The following is a 16,178-nucleotide window of genomic DNA, read 5'->3' on the forward strand; positions in this document are numbered from 1 at the left end:
ATGAAGCTCCGCCAAGGCTGTCCGTGCCACTTTAGGCGATTGTGGATCTATCACCATTCTTCCAATCTACCTTGTTTTGGCAGTCACACTTTTTTATCTCCACTGTCTCTGCATTGGTAACATAGTTTTCTGCACTGTTTATTTCCTCTTTGTAAAACCTGTTGTACTCATGTATAATATGAGCTGCAAGGATAGAATGCAAAACACTTTTTCACAGCGTTTTGGTGCAGGTGATAATAATGAACTAATGTCAACATCAGTGCATAACCCATGGACATCTGTGAGGTAGTAAATGTAAGTAAAAAAACAGCAGATGCTGGAAATCTGAAATAAAAATTGAAAATGCTAACAAAGGGTCACAAATGCAAAACATTAAGTTTTTCTTTCCACAGATGCTGCATGATTTGCTGTTTTTCCAAAATGTTCTGTTTTTATAAAGTGTGAAACAGGCTCCTATTTCAATTGTCCATGCTTCTGTATAAGGTAAAAGAGGGCTCACAAATGCCATTCCCCCACTAACATTTACTGCGACCTATTCTCCCCACAACCCGTCATCTTGATTTAATTTGATTTGATTCAACTTTATTGTCATTGTCTTTAAGTAAGAGACAACAAAATGCTATTTCCCGTACAGTCATACGAATAAAAAAACAACAACGCAGAGCACGATAGTCCACAACACAAACATCCCCACGGCGGCGGCAAAGTTCCCCACTGTGAGTGAAGGCAACAAAGTCAAGTCAACTTCCTCGCTGATGTTCCCCGATGTTCACCTGTGGTTGTGGCCTCCCGAGTACCCCGCAGTCGCCGCTACGGGCGGCCCGATGTTCAGGCCCTCACGCCGGGAACGATGGAACCCCGACGTCCTCAGCGGCCTGGACCTCTGAATCAGCGACCTCCCACCGGAGTCCGCGGCTCCCGAGGTCCACAGGCCGAGCTGGGTGGAGATTCAACGATGGCGGCCCGCGGCAAAGGGTCCCAGGACTACGCGATGTTGGTCAGCGCTGCCCACGCTGGGAGCTCCTCAAACCACAGCTCCGCGATGTCGATGGAGCAGGCCCAACTCTCTGGAGCTCCAAACGGCGATCCCAGGTAAGGCATCGCCCACTCCACGATGTATCCAGCACTGCGCCGCCGCTGCTGAAGGTCTGCTCCGGTCCCGGCAGGAAAGGCCGCGCCAATCCAGTTGGTAGGCCGCGAGGAGGGGGGTGAGGGCGCGACTCGGATAAAAGTCGCATCCTTGCCAGGAAGTGACTGAAAAACGGTTTCCCCTTACCCTACCCCCATCCCCCACTTACAATACAAAAAAACCCCACCAAAAACATACTAAAAATAAAAAAGATAAAAAGACAAACCAATGGTAGGCGGAGGCAGCCATCAACAGCGTCACCTACCTACAAACTGGCCCTTTACCTTGACTGATTACCACACCGACCCATGGTTCTTAGATCATCTGGAGGCGGGTTTCAACCCAAAACGTTACCAGCTCCTTTTCTCCAGAGATGCAGCCTGACCCGCTGAGTTACTCCAGCATTTTATATCTATTGTTGTCTTTAGAAATTGGGAGGAAACTGGAGCCTCTGGAAAAAATGTACAGGAAGAAGAGACACAAATTGCAGGATTAAAACAGGATTCCTGGACGTGAGGTGACATTACTGCTAGTTATGTCAACATGACTTCCATTTTTCAATCAAATAGGCAACATTGAAAATTGTCCATGTCTTCATTCATACATTGCAATAACATTGGCATTGAAAGATTCCATTTTACTGATTGCATGATTCAAGAGATATTTTACTTCGGAGTTACGTGAAGACCCCGTCCAGTACGCATGCGTGTCATATCGTCTATCGCATTGCGTGAGGACTGGCGGGGTGAACGTGATTCTCCTGCCAACAACAGACCTGAGGTAAGTTTTTTAAACAACTTTCAGGTTAAATCTTCTTGCAGGAACCTCTACTTAGAGGTCCTGCTAAAAGTCCGGGGCTAAGTCGGGACGGAGGGGAAACCCCAGTCTCGAACTTCAGGGAACCCCGGTCACGGGGAATCCCGCCCACGGACCTAGGCGCTCGGAAACCGCTGAATGCGGGTAGCGAGCGGCGGCAAATTCACCTTTGAGCCGCTGGTGGTAGAACCAGCGGCTTCATATTGGTGGAGAACCCGCTCGGGAGACCGTGGGAAGCGGGGAGCGGACGAGGGTGGATTCGCCTTCGAGCCGCTGGCAGTAAAACCAGCGGCTTCATATTGGTGCCGGGGGCACCTAGACAGCCGCTCCAGAGACCGCGGGAAGCGGGGAGCGGACGGCAGTGGCTTCACCTTCGAGCCGCTGGCGGTGGTGCCAGTGGCTTCATATTATAACCATATATAACAATTACAGCACGGAAACAGGCCATCTCGACCCTTCTTGTCCTTGCTGAACACGTATTCTCCCCTAGTCCCATATACCTGCGCTCAGACCATAACCCTCCATTCCTTTCCCGTCCATATAACTATCCAATTTATTTTTAAATTATAAAAACAAACCTACCTCCACCACCTTCACTGGAAGCTCATTCCACACAGCTACCACTCTCTGAGTAAAGAAGTTCCCCCTCATGTTACCCCTAAACTTCTGTCCCTTAATTCTCAAGTCATGTCCCCTTGTTTGAATCTTCCCTACTCTCAGAGGGAAAAGCTTATCCACGTCAACTCTGTCTATCCCTCTCATCATTTTAAAGACCTCTATCAAGTCCCCCCTTAGCCTTCTGCGCTCCAAAGAATAAAGCCCTAACTTGTTCAACCTTTCTCTGTAACTTAGTTGCTGAAACCCAGGCAACATTCTAGTAAATCGCCTCTGTACGCTCTCTATTTTGTTGACATCCTTCCTATAATTAGGCGACCAAAATTGTACACCATACTCCAGAATTGGCCTCACCAATGCCTTGTACAATTTTAACATTACATCCCAACTTCTATACTCAATGCTCTGATTTATAAAGGCCGGCACACCAAAAGCTTTCTTTACCACCCTATCTACATGAGATTCCACTTTCAGGGAACTGTGCAGTTATTCCCAGATCCCTCTGTTCACCTGCATTCTTCAATTCCCTACCATTTACCATGTACGTCTTATTTTGATTTGTCCTGCCAAGATGTAGCACCTCACACTTATCAGCATTAAACTTAATCTGCCATCCGTGCCGAACACGTATTCTCCCCTAGTCCCATATACCTGCGCTCAGACCATAACCCTCCATTCCTTTCTCGTCCTAACAGGTCTATAACTGCTAGGTTTACTCTTAGACCCCTTTTTAAACAATGGAACAACATTCGCAGTACGCCAATCCTCCGGTACTATTCCCGTTACTAATGACATTTGAAATATTTCTGTCATAGCCCCTGCTATTTCAACACTAACTTCCCTCAATGTCCTAGGGAATATCCTGTCCGGACCTGGAGACTTATCCACTTTTATATTTCTCAAAAGTGTCAGTACTTCCTCTTCTTTGAATCTCATAGTTTCCATAGCTACTCTACTTGTTTCCCTTACCTCACATAATTCAATATCCTTCTATACCGAAGAAAATAAATTGTTCAATATCTCCCCCATCTCTTTTGGCTCTGCAGATAGCTGTCCACTCTGACTCTCTAATGGACCAATTTTATCCCTCGCTATCCTTTTGCTATTAATATAGCTGTAGATACCCTTTGGATTTACTTTCACCTTACTTGCCAAGGCAACCTCATATCTTCTTTTAGCTTTTCTAATTTATTTCTTAAGATTCTTTTTACATTCTTTATAATCCTCAAGCACCTCATTTACTCCATGCTGCCTATAATTATTGTAGATCTCTCTCTTTTTCCGAACCGTGTCCAAATTCCCTTGAAAACCAGGGCCCTTTCCAATTTTTACTATTTCCTTTCAACCGAACAGGGACATAAAGATTCTGTACTCACTGGGCTCTCCCCTTTCCAGTGAGCCTACGGGTTCCAGCCTCCACTGTTCCCGGCGCTGGAGAAAGAGGTTTCCTGCCCGTCCGTCCAGGCCTTCATTCGTCGCTGACGCAGGACGTGGACCCAAGCCAGGGCGGCTCTTCTCCGCTCTGTGGACCGTTACGCCACGGCTGCCAACCGTCACCGTACCCAGGCCCCCACCTACCTCGCGGGCCAGAAGGTGTGGCTGTCGACCCGGGACCTTCCCTTGAGGGTGGAGTCCAAGAAGTTGGCACCCAAGTTCATCGGTCCCTTTGAGATCCAGAAGGTTATCAACCCAGCGGCTGTGAGGCTCAAGTTGCCTCGTTCCATGCGGGTCCATCCCACGTTCCACGTGTCCAGAGTAAAGCCAGTCCGGGAGAGCTCCCTGGTCCCCGCAGTCCCTCCTCCTCCACCTCCTCGTCTCATCGACGGAGGCCCCGCATTTACGGTGCACCGCCTCCTGCGCTCCCGCCGTTGCGGGAGGGGTCTCCAATACCTGGTCGATTGTGAGGGTTACGCTCCAGAGGAGAGGTCCTGGGTTCCTGCTCGACACATCCTGGACGCCTCCCTCATCAGGGAGTTTCACCGGCGTCCTCCCAACCAGCCGTCCAAGTCCGCCACTCTCAGAGAGGTCGCCGCCCCTGACACTCTGTCCCCTCTTCCGTCTGAGGCGCCCAGTGATGACGAGACGGAGCTTTCCTCTGATGCCATGGAGGAGGATGCGGACATGGATGTCTCGGACGAATATTAGCCCTCCTCCGTTCTCCCTCCTCCCACCCAACTCTGCGTGGGATTGGGTTTATTTTCTTTTTTTGTTTGGTTTGGGACGTCAGGAGCCGTCCCTTGAGGGGGGGGTCTGTCACAGTCTGCCCTCTCCTCATTCTCATCCACTTCACCTCCCAGTACTTTTCCACCGGTCCCTCCTTCTCCTCACCTGCCTGCCTGCCACTCCCCTCTCATCAGCCCAACTCTCCTCACCTGTTGCACTCAGTTGCCTCTGATCACCAATTAACCCGGTATATAGACTCTCCTCGCCATTCACACAGTGCCAGATTGTTCTCAGCATTCATGCAAGACTCTCCAGCGACTTCTCGACTTCCTGCCTGGCTTCGACTCTCCTTTCGTCTGTCCCTCGCTGGTTTGTTTGCATCGTGTGTTGGATCTCCTGGTTACCAGACTTTCCGCTAACCCCAACTACGTCTCCTGCCTGCCCTTCTTTAGAACCCTCGCTCAATCATGAGCCTCTGTGTGAGTACGGTGTACCCAATCCTGTGTTACTACTCTGTGTTACAGTTTCGTAATAAGGTTCATTACCAATTATACCTGCCTGATTCTGTGCTGCTATTGGGTCCAAGCTATATCCGTTACAGTTCTCTTATCTTACTATGTTCAGTTCAACAACTGTTTTCTGTGATTTCACACCGCTGCTTTGAAGATTGACACGCATGCGTACTGGACGGGGTCTTCACGTAATCCCTCAACGTTACTCCTCATAAAATAAAGATCAAACTTCAAACTGGTAAGTTCTCGTTTAATCTTACTATTCTGTTGGCCTCGTTTATTTCACAATAATCATCCCACCAGTCTAGGGTACATTGACACCTCAATGTTATATCTCCTTTTACAACCGCATTATTTATTGGGATACAGACATTGGAACAGAATTAGGCCATTTGGCCCATCAAATCTGCTCCGCCATTTAATCACGGCTGATCCACGTTTCCCTCTCAACCCCATTTTCCTGCCTTCTCCCTGTCACATATAATAACCTTTACTAATCAAGAACCTATCAGTCTCCACTTTATAAATACCCAATGACTTGTTCTCATCAGCCGTCTGCGACAATGAATTCCACAGATTCAGCGCCGCACAGTGGCGCAGCGGTAGAGTTGCTGCCTTACAGAGACAGACTTGGGTTTGATCCTGACTACGGGTGCGATCCGTACGGAGTTTGTCCATTCTCCCTGTGACTGAGTGGCATTTCCCCAGGTGCACTGGTTTCATAGAAACATAGAAAATAGGTGCAGGAGTAGGCCATTCGGCCCTTCGAGCCTGCACCGCCATTCAATATGATCATGGCTGATCATCCAACTCGGTATCCCGTACCTGCCTTCTCTCCATACCCCCTTAGCCACAAGGGCCACATCTAACTCCCTCTTAAATATAGCCAATGAACTGGCCTCAACTACCTTCTGTGGCAGAGAGTTCCAGAGATTCACCACTCTCTGTGTGAAAAATGTTTGTCTCATCTCAGTCCTAAAAGATTTCCCCTTTATCCTTAAACTGTGACCCCCTGTTCTGGACTTCCCCAACATCGGGAACAATCTTCCTGCAACTAGCCTGTCCAACCCCTTAAGAATTTTGTACGTTTCTATAAGATCCCCCCTCAATCTTCTAAATTCTAGCGAGTACAAGCCAAGTCTATCCAGTCTTTCTTCATATGAAAGTCCTGCCATCACAGGAATCAGTCTGGTGAACCTTCTCTGTACTCCCTCTATGGCAAGAATGTCTTTCCTCAGGTTTGGAGACCAAAACTGAACGCAATACTCCAGGTGTGGTCTCACCAACACCCTGTACAACTACTGTAGAACCTCCCTGCTCCTATACTCAAATCCTTTTGCTATGAATGCTAACATTCCTCTCACATTCCAAAGACATGCAGGTTTGTGGGTTAATTGGCTTCTGTAAATTGTCCCCAGTATGCAAATGGAATTAGTATATGGAGTGATTGTTGGTCAGTGCAGACCCGATGGGCTAAAGGGCCTGTTTCCACACTGTATCTCTAAACTAACCTAAACAAGACCACCGTCTAAGGCTTTGTTAGATGATCATCCATGATTATATTGAATGCTAGTGCTGCCTCGAAGGGCTGAATGGCCTACTCCTACACCTATTTTTCTATGTTTCTATTCTTTGTCCTTCATTGTCATCTCTGCTATCTAAGCAAACTTGTTTCTCTCTTTTTCAATGTTGATGAAGGTTGCAGGTCTGAATTAGAACTGATTCTCTTTCCACAGATGCGGCCAGACCTGCTGTCTGTTTTTTTTATATGGTGGGGGAGGCACAGCCCTTATAACACTCATTGTGGGTGTTTGTTTGGGTTCTCCGTCCTCAGAGGTTTTTAGATCATTCATTTGAATGGCTATCCCAGCAGGAGTGTTTGAGTATTCAGAGGTGTCTTGACAGCTACAGTGTGCTCCCATTGTAACTATGTGAGTCTGCAATGTTACTTGCCTTTAATCAAAATGTTAAAGTCCAGTTGATTACTTTTGTCATTGAAACTGTAGTTAAATGTTTATTGTTGCCTTTGTGTTTAAAGCATATATAAACTCAATGTACTTTGAGTTTGGGAGATTCTACCGATCACGCTCTCAAGGAATATGTCTGTTTCTCTTGACAAATGAAAACTTTTATACCAACCAGGTTTTGCCTCCGCTAGATTCAGAAACAGCTACTTTCCCTCAACCATCTGGGTCTTGAACGGACCTGCACATGATCCAATGAGTCTGAAGAAGGGTTTCGGCCCGGAACATTGCCTATCTCCTTCGCTCCATAGATGCTGTTGCACCCGCTGAGTTTCTCCAGCATTTTTGTGTACCTGCATATGATCACCCCTGATCCCAACCTTGGCAACAGAACACTATGGACCATCTCTTGCACCACCATGGACTTGTTTTCAAATTGTGTTATGCACGGTCTTTTCCTTTTCTTGGCAGAATTTGTGTATAATCCATCTATATATTTTTGTATAATTTTTGTTTACGTGTTGTCTGAGTCTCTGTATTTGTGATGTTCCTGCAAGCAAGATTTTCATTGAACCTGCATATCACATACTTGTCTTGACTTTTGATAAACTTATGTTTGAACTGTTAATTCATTCTCTTTCCACAGATGTCGCCATTCCAGTATTTCTATTTTTGTATATATTTTCAGTCATGGTCGGTGGGAGTTAAATATTAGCCAGTGCACCAAGGGTGCTGTTTAGTTTAGTTTAGAGGTACAGCGCAGAAACAGGCCCACCGAGTCTGCGATGACCAGTAATGCCCACACACTGGCATTGTCATACACACTATGGACAATTTGTAATCTTTACACAAACTAATTAACCTACAAACTTGCACGTCTTTGGAGTATGGGAGGAAACCGGAGCACCTGGAGAAAACCCTCGTGGTCACATGGGGAAGGTACAAACTCATGACAGACAGCACCCATAGTCACGATCGAACCCAGGTCTCTGGTGTTGTAACTCTACCACTGCACCACAATGCCACCCGTTTCATATACCCGTTTCATATGTGAAAAAAATGCCCTCGTGTTCCTTGCAGACAGGATGACACAGCAGTTAAGCTACTGCCTCAATGGGCCAGAGTTCAATCCTGAACTCGGATGCTGTCTGTGTGGAGTTTGCACGTTCTACCTGTGACTATATGTGTCTCCCTCTGGTACTCCGGTTTACTCCCACATCCCAAAGACGTAGATTGATAGGTCAACTGATCACTAGTGGGTGGGGTGGGGAGGAGTGGTAGAATCTGGGGGCAATTGATGAGAATGTGATCAATTGACCTTATTAGAAAATAAAAAATAAGATTGACGTTAGATTAGTGTAAATGTGTGGTTGATGGTCGGCATGGACTCATTGATGGATGTTTCATCTGAAAGTCGATACATCTCACTACATTCCCGCTGGACTGTGCAGAAATGTCTGCCTATTTTTTTTTAGTTCAAAGCTCTGAAGTGAGCGCATAACTACATCCAAAGTAACACCTAATGGTTAAAGTCAAAGGATATGTTCACCGTGGACTGGCTCAGAATTCAGACATTTAGCTTTTACTTGGCGCGAATCACTCCACGACCAACCATAACATTGGTGGTAGAAGTGACCCTGTAAACATTTGTTTAAGGCTTGAGTCATGCAATTAGGATCCCAAGTATTTTGAGCTGTATCAGTGTGTTGGGCAACTGTTGGCAGCGAACATATAATAAATGTGATACGCACCTACATTAAATGAAGCTATTAACAAACTCCAATCGTACATTGTAATAGCGGCGAAAAAGAAACAGCCCGCTATCATAATCTGAGCTATGAATTGATAAGCCGTGGGACGTTGTTCTCACTATTCAAGGTTTATGTCACTGGAATGAATAGTTTCGATTGTGCGGGAAGTCAATGTCTCTATAGTACAGCAGCAGCAGAGGGCGCGATTGAACCATTTTAGTGGAGAAACAGTCTTCGAGTTGTTCGCCAGATTCATATTCAGCATTTTCTATTTGTCTCAATAAGTTCACAAATAGCTTAAAATAATAACAGCATCGCTACAAACAGCAACATGGTTTTAGAGATCACTCGAGGATTTCAAGAGTGCTTCACCCCCAATGCTTGGAATTCCAACAGCCAAAGATATTTTTGGGAATCATTACAATCGTACCCCTTCGTTTTAATCTTGCTTCAGTATCACTTTGATTGAACGCACCTAGATAATTCAGAACACATAAAAATAGATGATAAAAGGTTACGTGTTAAAGGAAAAATAAATGCTTTAACGTTGTCAACTCACCTAAAAAAAGTTGTTATCGATCACAAAGGCCAGAATAATACATCAATGCCTAATGATTCAAGAACCACAGATCCAATATTAATTATATTTACACACATATACGTTTTTTTTAATGAGGGAGATGTGTGTTTGTTACGTCTGATATTGATTTAATATCAGAAATAAATTATTTCCATTTGGTTGAGATGTTGGATTTATTTGGTTTGTTGCTTGATGTGGCGGCAGTGGCAGGGAATCCAATTAATAGTTTGGCCACATCACGGGGCACTACGGCACAGCTAACATAAATGTAGCTTTTCGAAATGAAAATCTAGTTTTTGTTTTCTTCATTCACGTCCTATTCGGTTCACATTTCAGAGGTTCCAGATGTTTATTTCAACCTTTATAATGTCCTTTCTTCCTTATCCCCTGCCTCCTCATCCCCACTGCTCCCGCATGTACCCATCCTCTCCTTCTCCCCATTTTTCCTGTTTCCCCATTCACCCCTCCGGCCCATCCTTCCTTCCTCCCCTCCCTTTTCCCCCATTCCCCTCCCTTTTCCCCCTTTTCCCCCATTCCCCTCCCTTCCCCTCCCCATTTCCCCTTCCTGCCCAACCCCCCATTCCTATCCCCCCCCCCTTCCCCTCCCCCTTATTTCCTCGCCTCCCCTTCCTCCTTATTTCCCCCTTCCCCTCCCCCTTATTTCCTCCCCTCCCCTTCCTCCTTATTTCCCCCTTCCCCTCCCTTCCCATTCCCCCGTCTCCTTCCTTCCTATATCCTCCGCTCCCCTTCCTCCCCATTTACATTCCCCTCATCTTCAAAGGGAAAAAAAAGTCACTAGGATATAATAGTCTATTTGGAGACGATTTACAGAATTCGTGTATGGCAATTATGTAATTCGGAGTTAGATCATATTCACTAATTGTCTGAAATGTTCACTTGTCTACGCCCTCCAGAAATACTGGCTGACCCGCCGAGTTACTCCAGCACCTTGTCTTTTTTCTGTAAGCCACCAACTGCGGTTCCTTGCTTCTTAATCATAAAATGAATCATTGGCGACCCGATTGTTTTTTTTTAATTCATGTGCAGAATTAAAATGACTAATATAAACAGTGGGCATGATACCATAATCGGCTAGAAAATAAGGGCGGGGGGGGACAAAGGAAAACAGTACTGCTTAAATTAATTCCGGGGTTAGTACAATATATAGTTTATCGCATTAAATATCTATATTGGATCATTATCATTATCAAAAAGAAACCAGCTATGGCAAAAAAAAAATCAAGAAAAAAGGCGAGGATAAAAGCAGCGAAATAAACAATGCTCAATATTGATTAAATTAATCTATTTCTAAATTTCCCGCAGCCAGCTGGCACTGAATAAGTTAATTATTCTTTTACTACGGCACCGCCCTCTGGCCCTCTGCTCCTGAATCTTACAAAGAAAATAGTGCGTCCTTTAACATTTATATTCAGATTGAAAAGTCTCTGCTCCCACCCCGAATGGAGAGGTTACTGTGGAAGTTGTCGGGGGCTTGTGTTTTGGGAGTGGGTGGGTACGAAGCGAGGGAGGAGTCGGTGTTTGTTACATGTTATGAAATATACATGTTGCAGAGAAAAAAAATTGTTACGAGGAGATGCGTCTTTTTGGCGCCAAAAGTAGGTGTTTGGCGTGGGGGAAGGGAAGACAGGGTAGGGGGCGGGTCTGTTTCAAAGCATTAAACTGAGTTACACGCACTCTAGGTTAAAGCACTTTAGTGTAGCAGGGCAGGGAGTGAGAGAGAGAGAAAACACACATACACACAGGAGTGCATTGAAAAGAGCCTATAGTGTAGAGCCTATAAACTCACTCAGCCCATCACTGTCTTGCCTCCTATAGACTGTAAACCACCCAAGCTGTGATAGGAGTCTGAGACGAGGGGAAAAAAAAAGTGAAAACAGGCAAGGAAAAAGAAAAAGAAAGCAGGATCTGCACCGCTTGCTTGTGGAATTTATTATATTGCTGCTCTCTTTGAGTTGTCGTGGGGCTCCACTCGTAACGGGAGCCCCTTCTTGAGCCGCTGCTAATTTCTCCGGTAAGTTGCGTTCATTCCCACAGCAATGACTATCTTATGTAAATGGAATTACAGTGCCCAACCCCAGCCGGCGTTTCAACTCGCTGTAGCCGGCCGGCGTTTCGTAATGCGGCGTCCCTTTTTAATGCAACTTTTTTTGTAAAATAAAACGCGGATAATTTAAGTAGTGTGGGAGGTTTATTAGTTTCCTATTTTGACGCGCCTGCTTTTATTGTAAGGTTTAATGTAGAAGTTGTGCAGACTTTGACATAAGCAAGCTTTTTTTTCACCCGTGCAGAAATGAGCTGCGTCAATGCCTGGCATTTAAAGAGCAGCGTTGGGACGTTAGCATATAAAGAGAAATTGTATCAAATGCTAGTGAAATAAGGGGGGGGGGACATGTCATTTTAATGCATTTTGCACTTGCTATTGTTGGGATTTTAAATTTTTTTTTCTCTCTCTGCACCCGCCGCTGCCTCCTGGATTTTTTTTAAAGAGCAAAATGCCTCTGACTGCTTCTCCTTTCCTGGGGAAAAGCTACAACTATGATTACGACTACGATTCTTTCCAACCGGTTTTCTACGACGAGGAGGAGAATTTCTACCAGCAGCAGCTACCGGCCCCGAGCGAGGATATCTGGAAGAAGTTTGAGTTGCTGCCCACCCCTCCCCTGTCTCCCAGCCGCCGACCCAGCTTCAGCCTGTTCCCTTCCAACGCCGACCAGCTGGAAATGGTCACGGAGTTTCTTGGCGACGACTTGGTCAACCAGAGCTTCATATGTGACTCGGACGCGGAGCTGAAATCTATTATCATCCAGGATTGCATGTGGAGTGGTTTCTCGGCTGCGGCCAAGCTGGAGAAGGTGGTGAGCGAGCGGCTGGCGTCTCTCAAGGCATCGAGGAAAGAGTCGGGACCCCCGGGTGCCGATGCATCCTCCCCAGCCTCTTGCAATCATGCGTCTCCGTCCCGGTCGGGTTGCCCGTCACCGCCGTCTGCACCGCCCGCCGCCGCCGACGCTGCTGCTGCTGTTCCCCGGCGCCTGGGCTCACTCGGGCTGGGCACCGGCACCAACACCGCCTCCTCCTATCTACACGATCTCAGCGCCGCTGTAAGCGAGTGCATCGACCCATCCGTCGTCTTTCCCTACCCCATAGTGGAGCACAAAGGCAGCCTGCCTCTACCGCCCGGGGACACCACTCCCCCTGCCACGGACACGCCGAGTGACTCCGGTAAGGAGACATTTATCTTTGCGCTCTTCATACCGTGTTTAAAGACCGGCTTGTTATTAACGCTGCCTTTAAATACCCGCATTGTTAATTGAAACATTGCATTCCTTAGTTAAATGTGTTGAGTTAACATATTTGCCTTAAAAATTTTTTTAAAAAATTGCAACTCTTTACATTAAAGAGTTAATTTTCAGGGTTGTAAGCATTGCAGCCTAGTGCTGCTTGTGTGACTGGTTTATGATTTTTGCATATGGGATTTTTGGTTGCATTTAAGACGGGGGCTGGACAAATGCTTTTTTTTTGCGCAGATTTATTTTCCGCTTTCGCTGGCAGAGTTACGCGGGTCGTTCCAGGACAAACTGGGTGAAAGTGTAACGAGACTGCGCAATCCAGCCTTTGAAAGGGGGCGTCTGCCTTCAGCCTTGTTTTGGGGAAATAAAGTTCTCCCAATATGACTCGTTTAGATCGGCTTCTAGGTCCTGTGGCAGGAACTGTCTTGGAAGTGGGAGGGACAGAGAGGGAAGAGCTGGGTGCGGATGAATAAAACCTGGTTGCGCAAGATCTTGTAATCTAATGCAAATATCAGCTGACAGAGGCCCGCTGAAGGGAATCGCTCCCGTTGCCATCGTTGCGAATCTGGGCATAGACACGTGAATTGTTTTTAAACGGTTTTCAAATTCTCTCTCCCCATGTATAGAAGACCAAGAGGAAGAAGACGATGATGATGATGAGGAGGAGGAGGAGGAGGAAGACGATGAGGAAGAAGACGAGGAGGAGGAGGATGATGAGGATGATGATGATGATGAAGATGATGAAGAGATTGATGTGGTTACTGTTGAAAAGAGGCAGCCTGCAGGCCGGAGATTGGAGCTGAACACAAACACAGCCGGCATCGCCAGACCCCAGCACACCCCCCTGGTTCTGAAGCGCTGCCACGTCCCCATCCACCAGCACAACTACGCTGCCCCCTCCCCACAGCCCCCCACCAAGCGGTTCAAGGTGGAGAGCAGTCGGGTCCTCAAGCAGATCAGCACCAACAGCAAAGGGAAGTGCCCGAGCCCCAGGTCGTCGGACTCGGAGGAGAACGACAAGAGGAGGACGCACAACGTGCTGGAGCGCCAGCGGAGGAACGAGCTGAAGCGCAGCTTCTTCGCCTTGAGGGACCAGATCCCGGAAGTGGCGAAGAATGACAGGGCGGCGAAGGTGGTCATACTCAAAAAAGCAACAGAGCACATAGAGTCAATCCAGTCAGATGAGCAGAGACTGATGTCTGAGAAGGAACACTTGAGAAAGAAGCGGGAACAGCTGAAACATAGGCTCGAGCAGCTGAGGAACTCTTGCAAACAGAGATATTAGAAACTCCTCCCTCTTTTGGTTTTATGGACTGCCAAAAGACTTTTTCTGCTGTCCTAATCTCTGCAAGACATTGCCGGTCTGTTCTTAAATAAATAAAATGACTATCTCTATACTTTGCATGCTTATTGCATAGTAGACTGAAACTACACAACCGTGGCAAAGATGTGCTGTAAAAAGCACTGATTTTTGGCCTGGAGATGCGATACTGCCTCATTGTAACTAAAGACTGGGATTATGGGAGTCTCACTTTTTTCTGGAGGGGCGGGGGGGGGCGGGGGGAAATTTACTGTTTATTAGTTTCGCTGTTTTACTTTAATTTACAGATATATTTGTATTTAATGCATTTATTTTTCTTAAAAAAAAAACAAAATCCTGAGGTTGACTACAGGTCCAAATAGTTTGAAATTAAACTTTGTTTTATTGCTATTGCAGTTTTGTAAAGAAAAAATTTGTACAGTTCCTAAATTTGTGTAGAAAATGTATTTACTGTTACTATGTAATATCACTTGCTAACAGGTTGCACCTGAGCTACCATGGGGCTTTGTTTGTGCCGATTCTCAGTTAGCATGTTGTGCCATAAAATAATGTTAATCTATTTCCTTGACTGAGTTTTCATTTGAGTTGTTTTCAAAAAAAATTATGATTGCTGTAGCCTTTGATATTTCCACTAAAGCTGATTTAAAGAAAATGGGGATTTTGCATGGAATTCTTTCCTGACAGAAAGGTGTGTGCAGTAAAATTACTGTATCTGGTAATGAGCCTCCATTCCTTAATTTTTAGCCACTAAACACAAGGTGATATTGGAAACTCCCTCCCTCTACATGACATGACTGGTTTAGCAATTGAGCAATGCACCTGTAACGTTTACCTCAGTGCTAACATTTATTCTTTAATGAAATTAGCTTGAACATTCTACCACCCCTCTGGTATTAGTTATTCAACGAATGGTGACAGGAAAAGGTGGGTGTGGCAGATACACATACTGGAGGCAAAGTGATAGATGCAATTTGGAAATTAATAATTTCAATAACTGTAGCCACAGTTGATATTTAATCTAATGTCATAACTTGTGAAGTTAATGAAATACTTGAAGTTAAGCGAATTTATAGAAATACTTACACTGCGGCAATCCTGTATAATTTCAGTAGCCTGCAGGAGAATGCATTCATTACATTCCATTTGTCACTTACACAATAGTTGGGTGTGAAAGTATCCTCATTCCTTTGTCATAGTATAGCATTTGATCTTTATCGCCAGGCTGAAGTCCATATTATAGATCACCAAAGATATTTGATGCAAATGCTGCTTTTGGATTAAGTGAAGGGTTTGAAGTGATTAGTGTAACTTTACACTTGTGGGCCTTCACAACGAGGAGTCACTAATCACTAATTTGTTAGTGAGGTTGGATTTATAATTAGGTTTTGCAGACAAAGATACCCGCGCCAAGGTTGAGCTCTCTTACGTGCTCCTACTACATGTAGCATGTCTTTGACCTTGATGTTCACCTTTATTCTTGGCTTACAATAGACCAGCCCCTGCTGTGTTTTGGATATAGATGGTCTTAACAATTCTGAAAAATCTTCACATGACTAAGTTGTAAACAATTTGTTGGACCTCCTCTACTCCTTCCACTCATTACAAAGCACCTTGACCTTCAGGTACTGTTTCTTTATCCTTTAGTTTAAAATCCAAGAATGCCTTGTGGCTACTTATCTTCTGGATCTGAAGAAATTCATTTACTAGTCATGTTGGATACACCTCTGTAGATGCTGATGCTTCCACTGATTGGAGTTCTGCAGATTGAGGCATTGGCTGCGGAGACCATTCACTGACTTTCTTTCTGACTGTTGCTGTTCTGGGTTCAGGCTGCTGGAGAGAATAGTCAATTAGGCATTGATCAGTCTTCCAGACCTTGTGTACCCAGGCACCTGTTGTGACCTGTATAACAGAGATTCAGGTTCCTGCTCATCAATGGCCATCTAATCTTGTCAGTGCCTCAGAGTTGGATCTTTGATGAAATTGGATGTTTATATTAAGATGCAAGACTAAAGGGGG

General features: G+C 45.6%; 1 protein-coding gene across 1 annotated transcript; it reads left to right on the forward strand.

Moving 5' to 3' along the window:
• The first annotated feature begins 10,975 nt into the window (after positions 1-10,975).
• Positions 10,976-14,718, forward strand: LOC129696705 (transcriptional regulator Myc-like). Its single transcript, XM_055634828.1, has 3 exons — positions 10,976-11,562; positions 12,038-12,770; positions 13,465-14,718. The coding sequence occupies exons 2-3, from the start codon at positions 12,044-12,046 to the stop codon at positions 14,121-14,123; spliced, it is 1,386 nt and encodes a 461-aa protein (XP_055490803.1). The 5' UTR covers positions 10,976-11,562; positions 12,038-12,043; the 3' UTR covers positions 14,124-14,718.
• The last annotated feature ends 1,460 nt before the right edge of the window (positions 14,719-16,178 follow it).

This window comes from Leucoraja erinacea, chromosome 4, assembly GCF_028641065.1.
Source record: "Leucoraja erinacea ecotype New England chromosome 4, Leri_hhj_1, whole genome shotgun sequence".
NCBI classification, from domain to species: Eukaryota; Metazoa; Chordata; class Chondrichthyes; order Rajiformes; family Rajidae; genus Leucoraja; species Leucoraja erinaceus.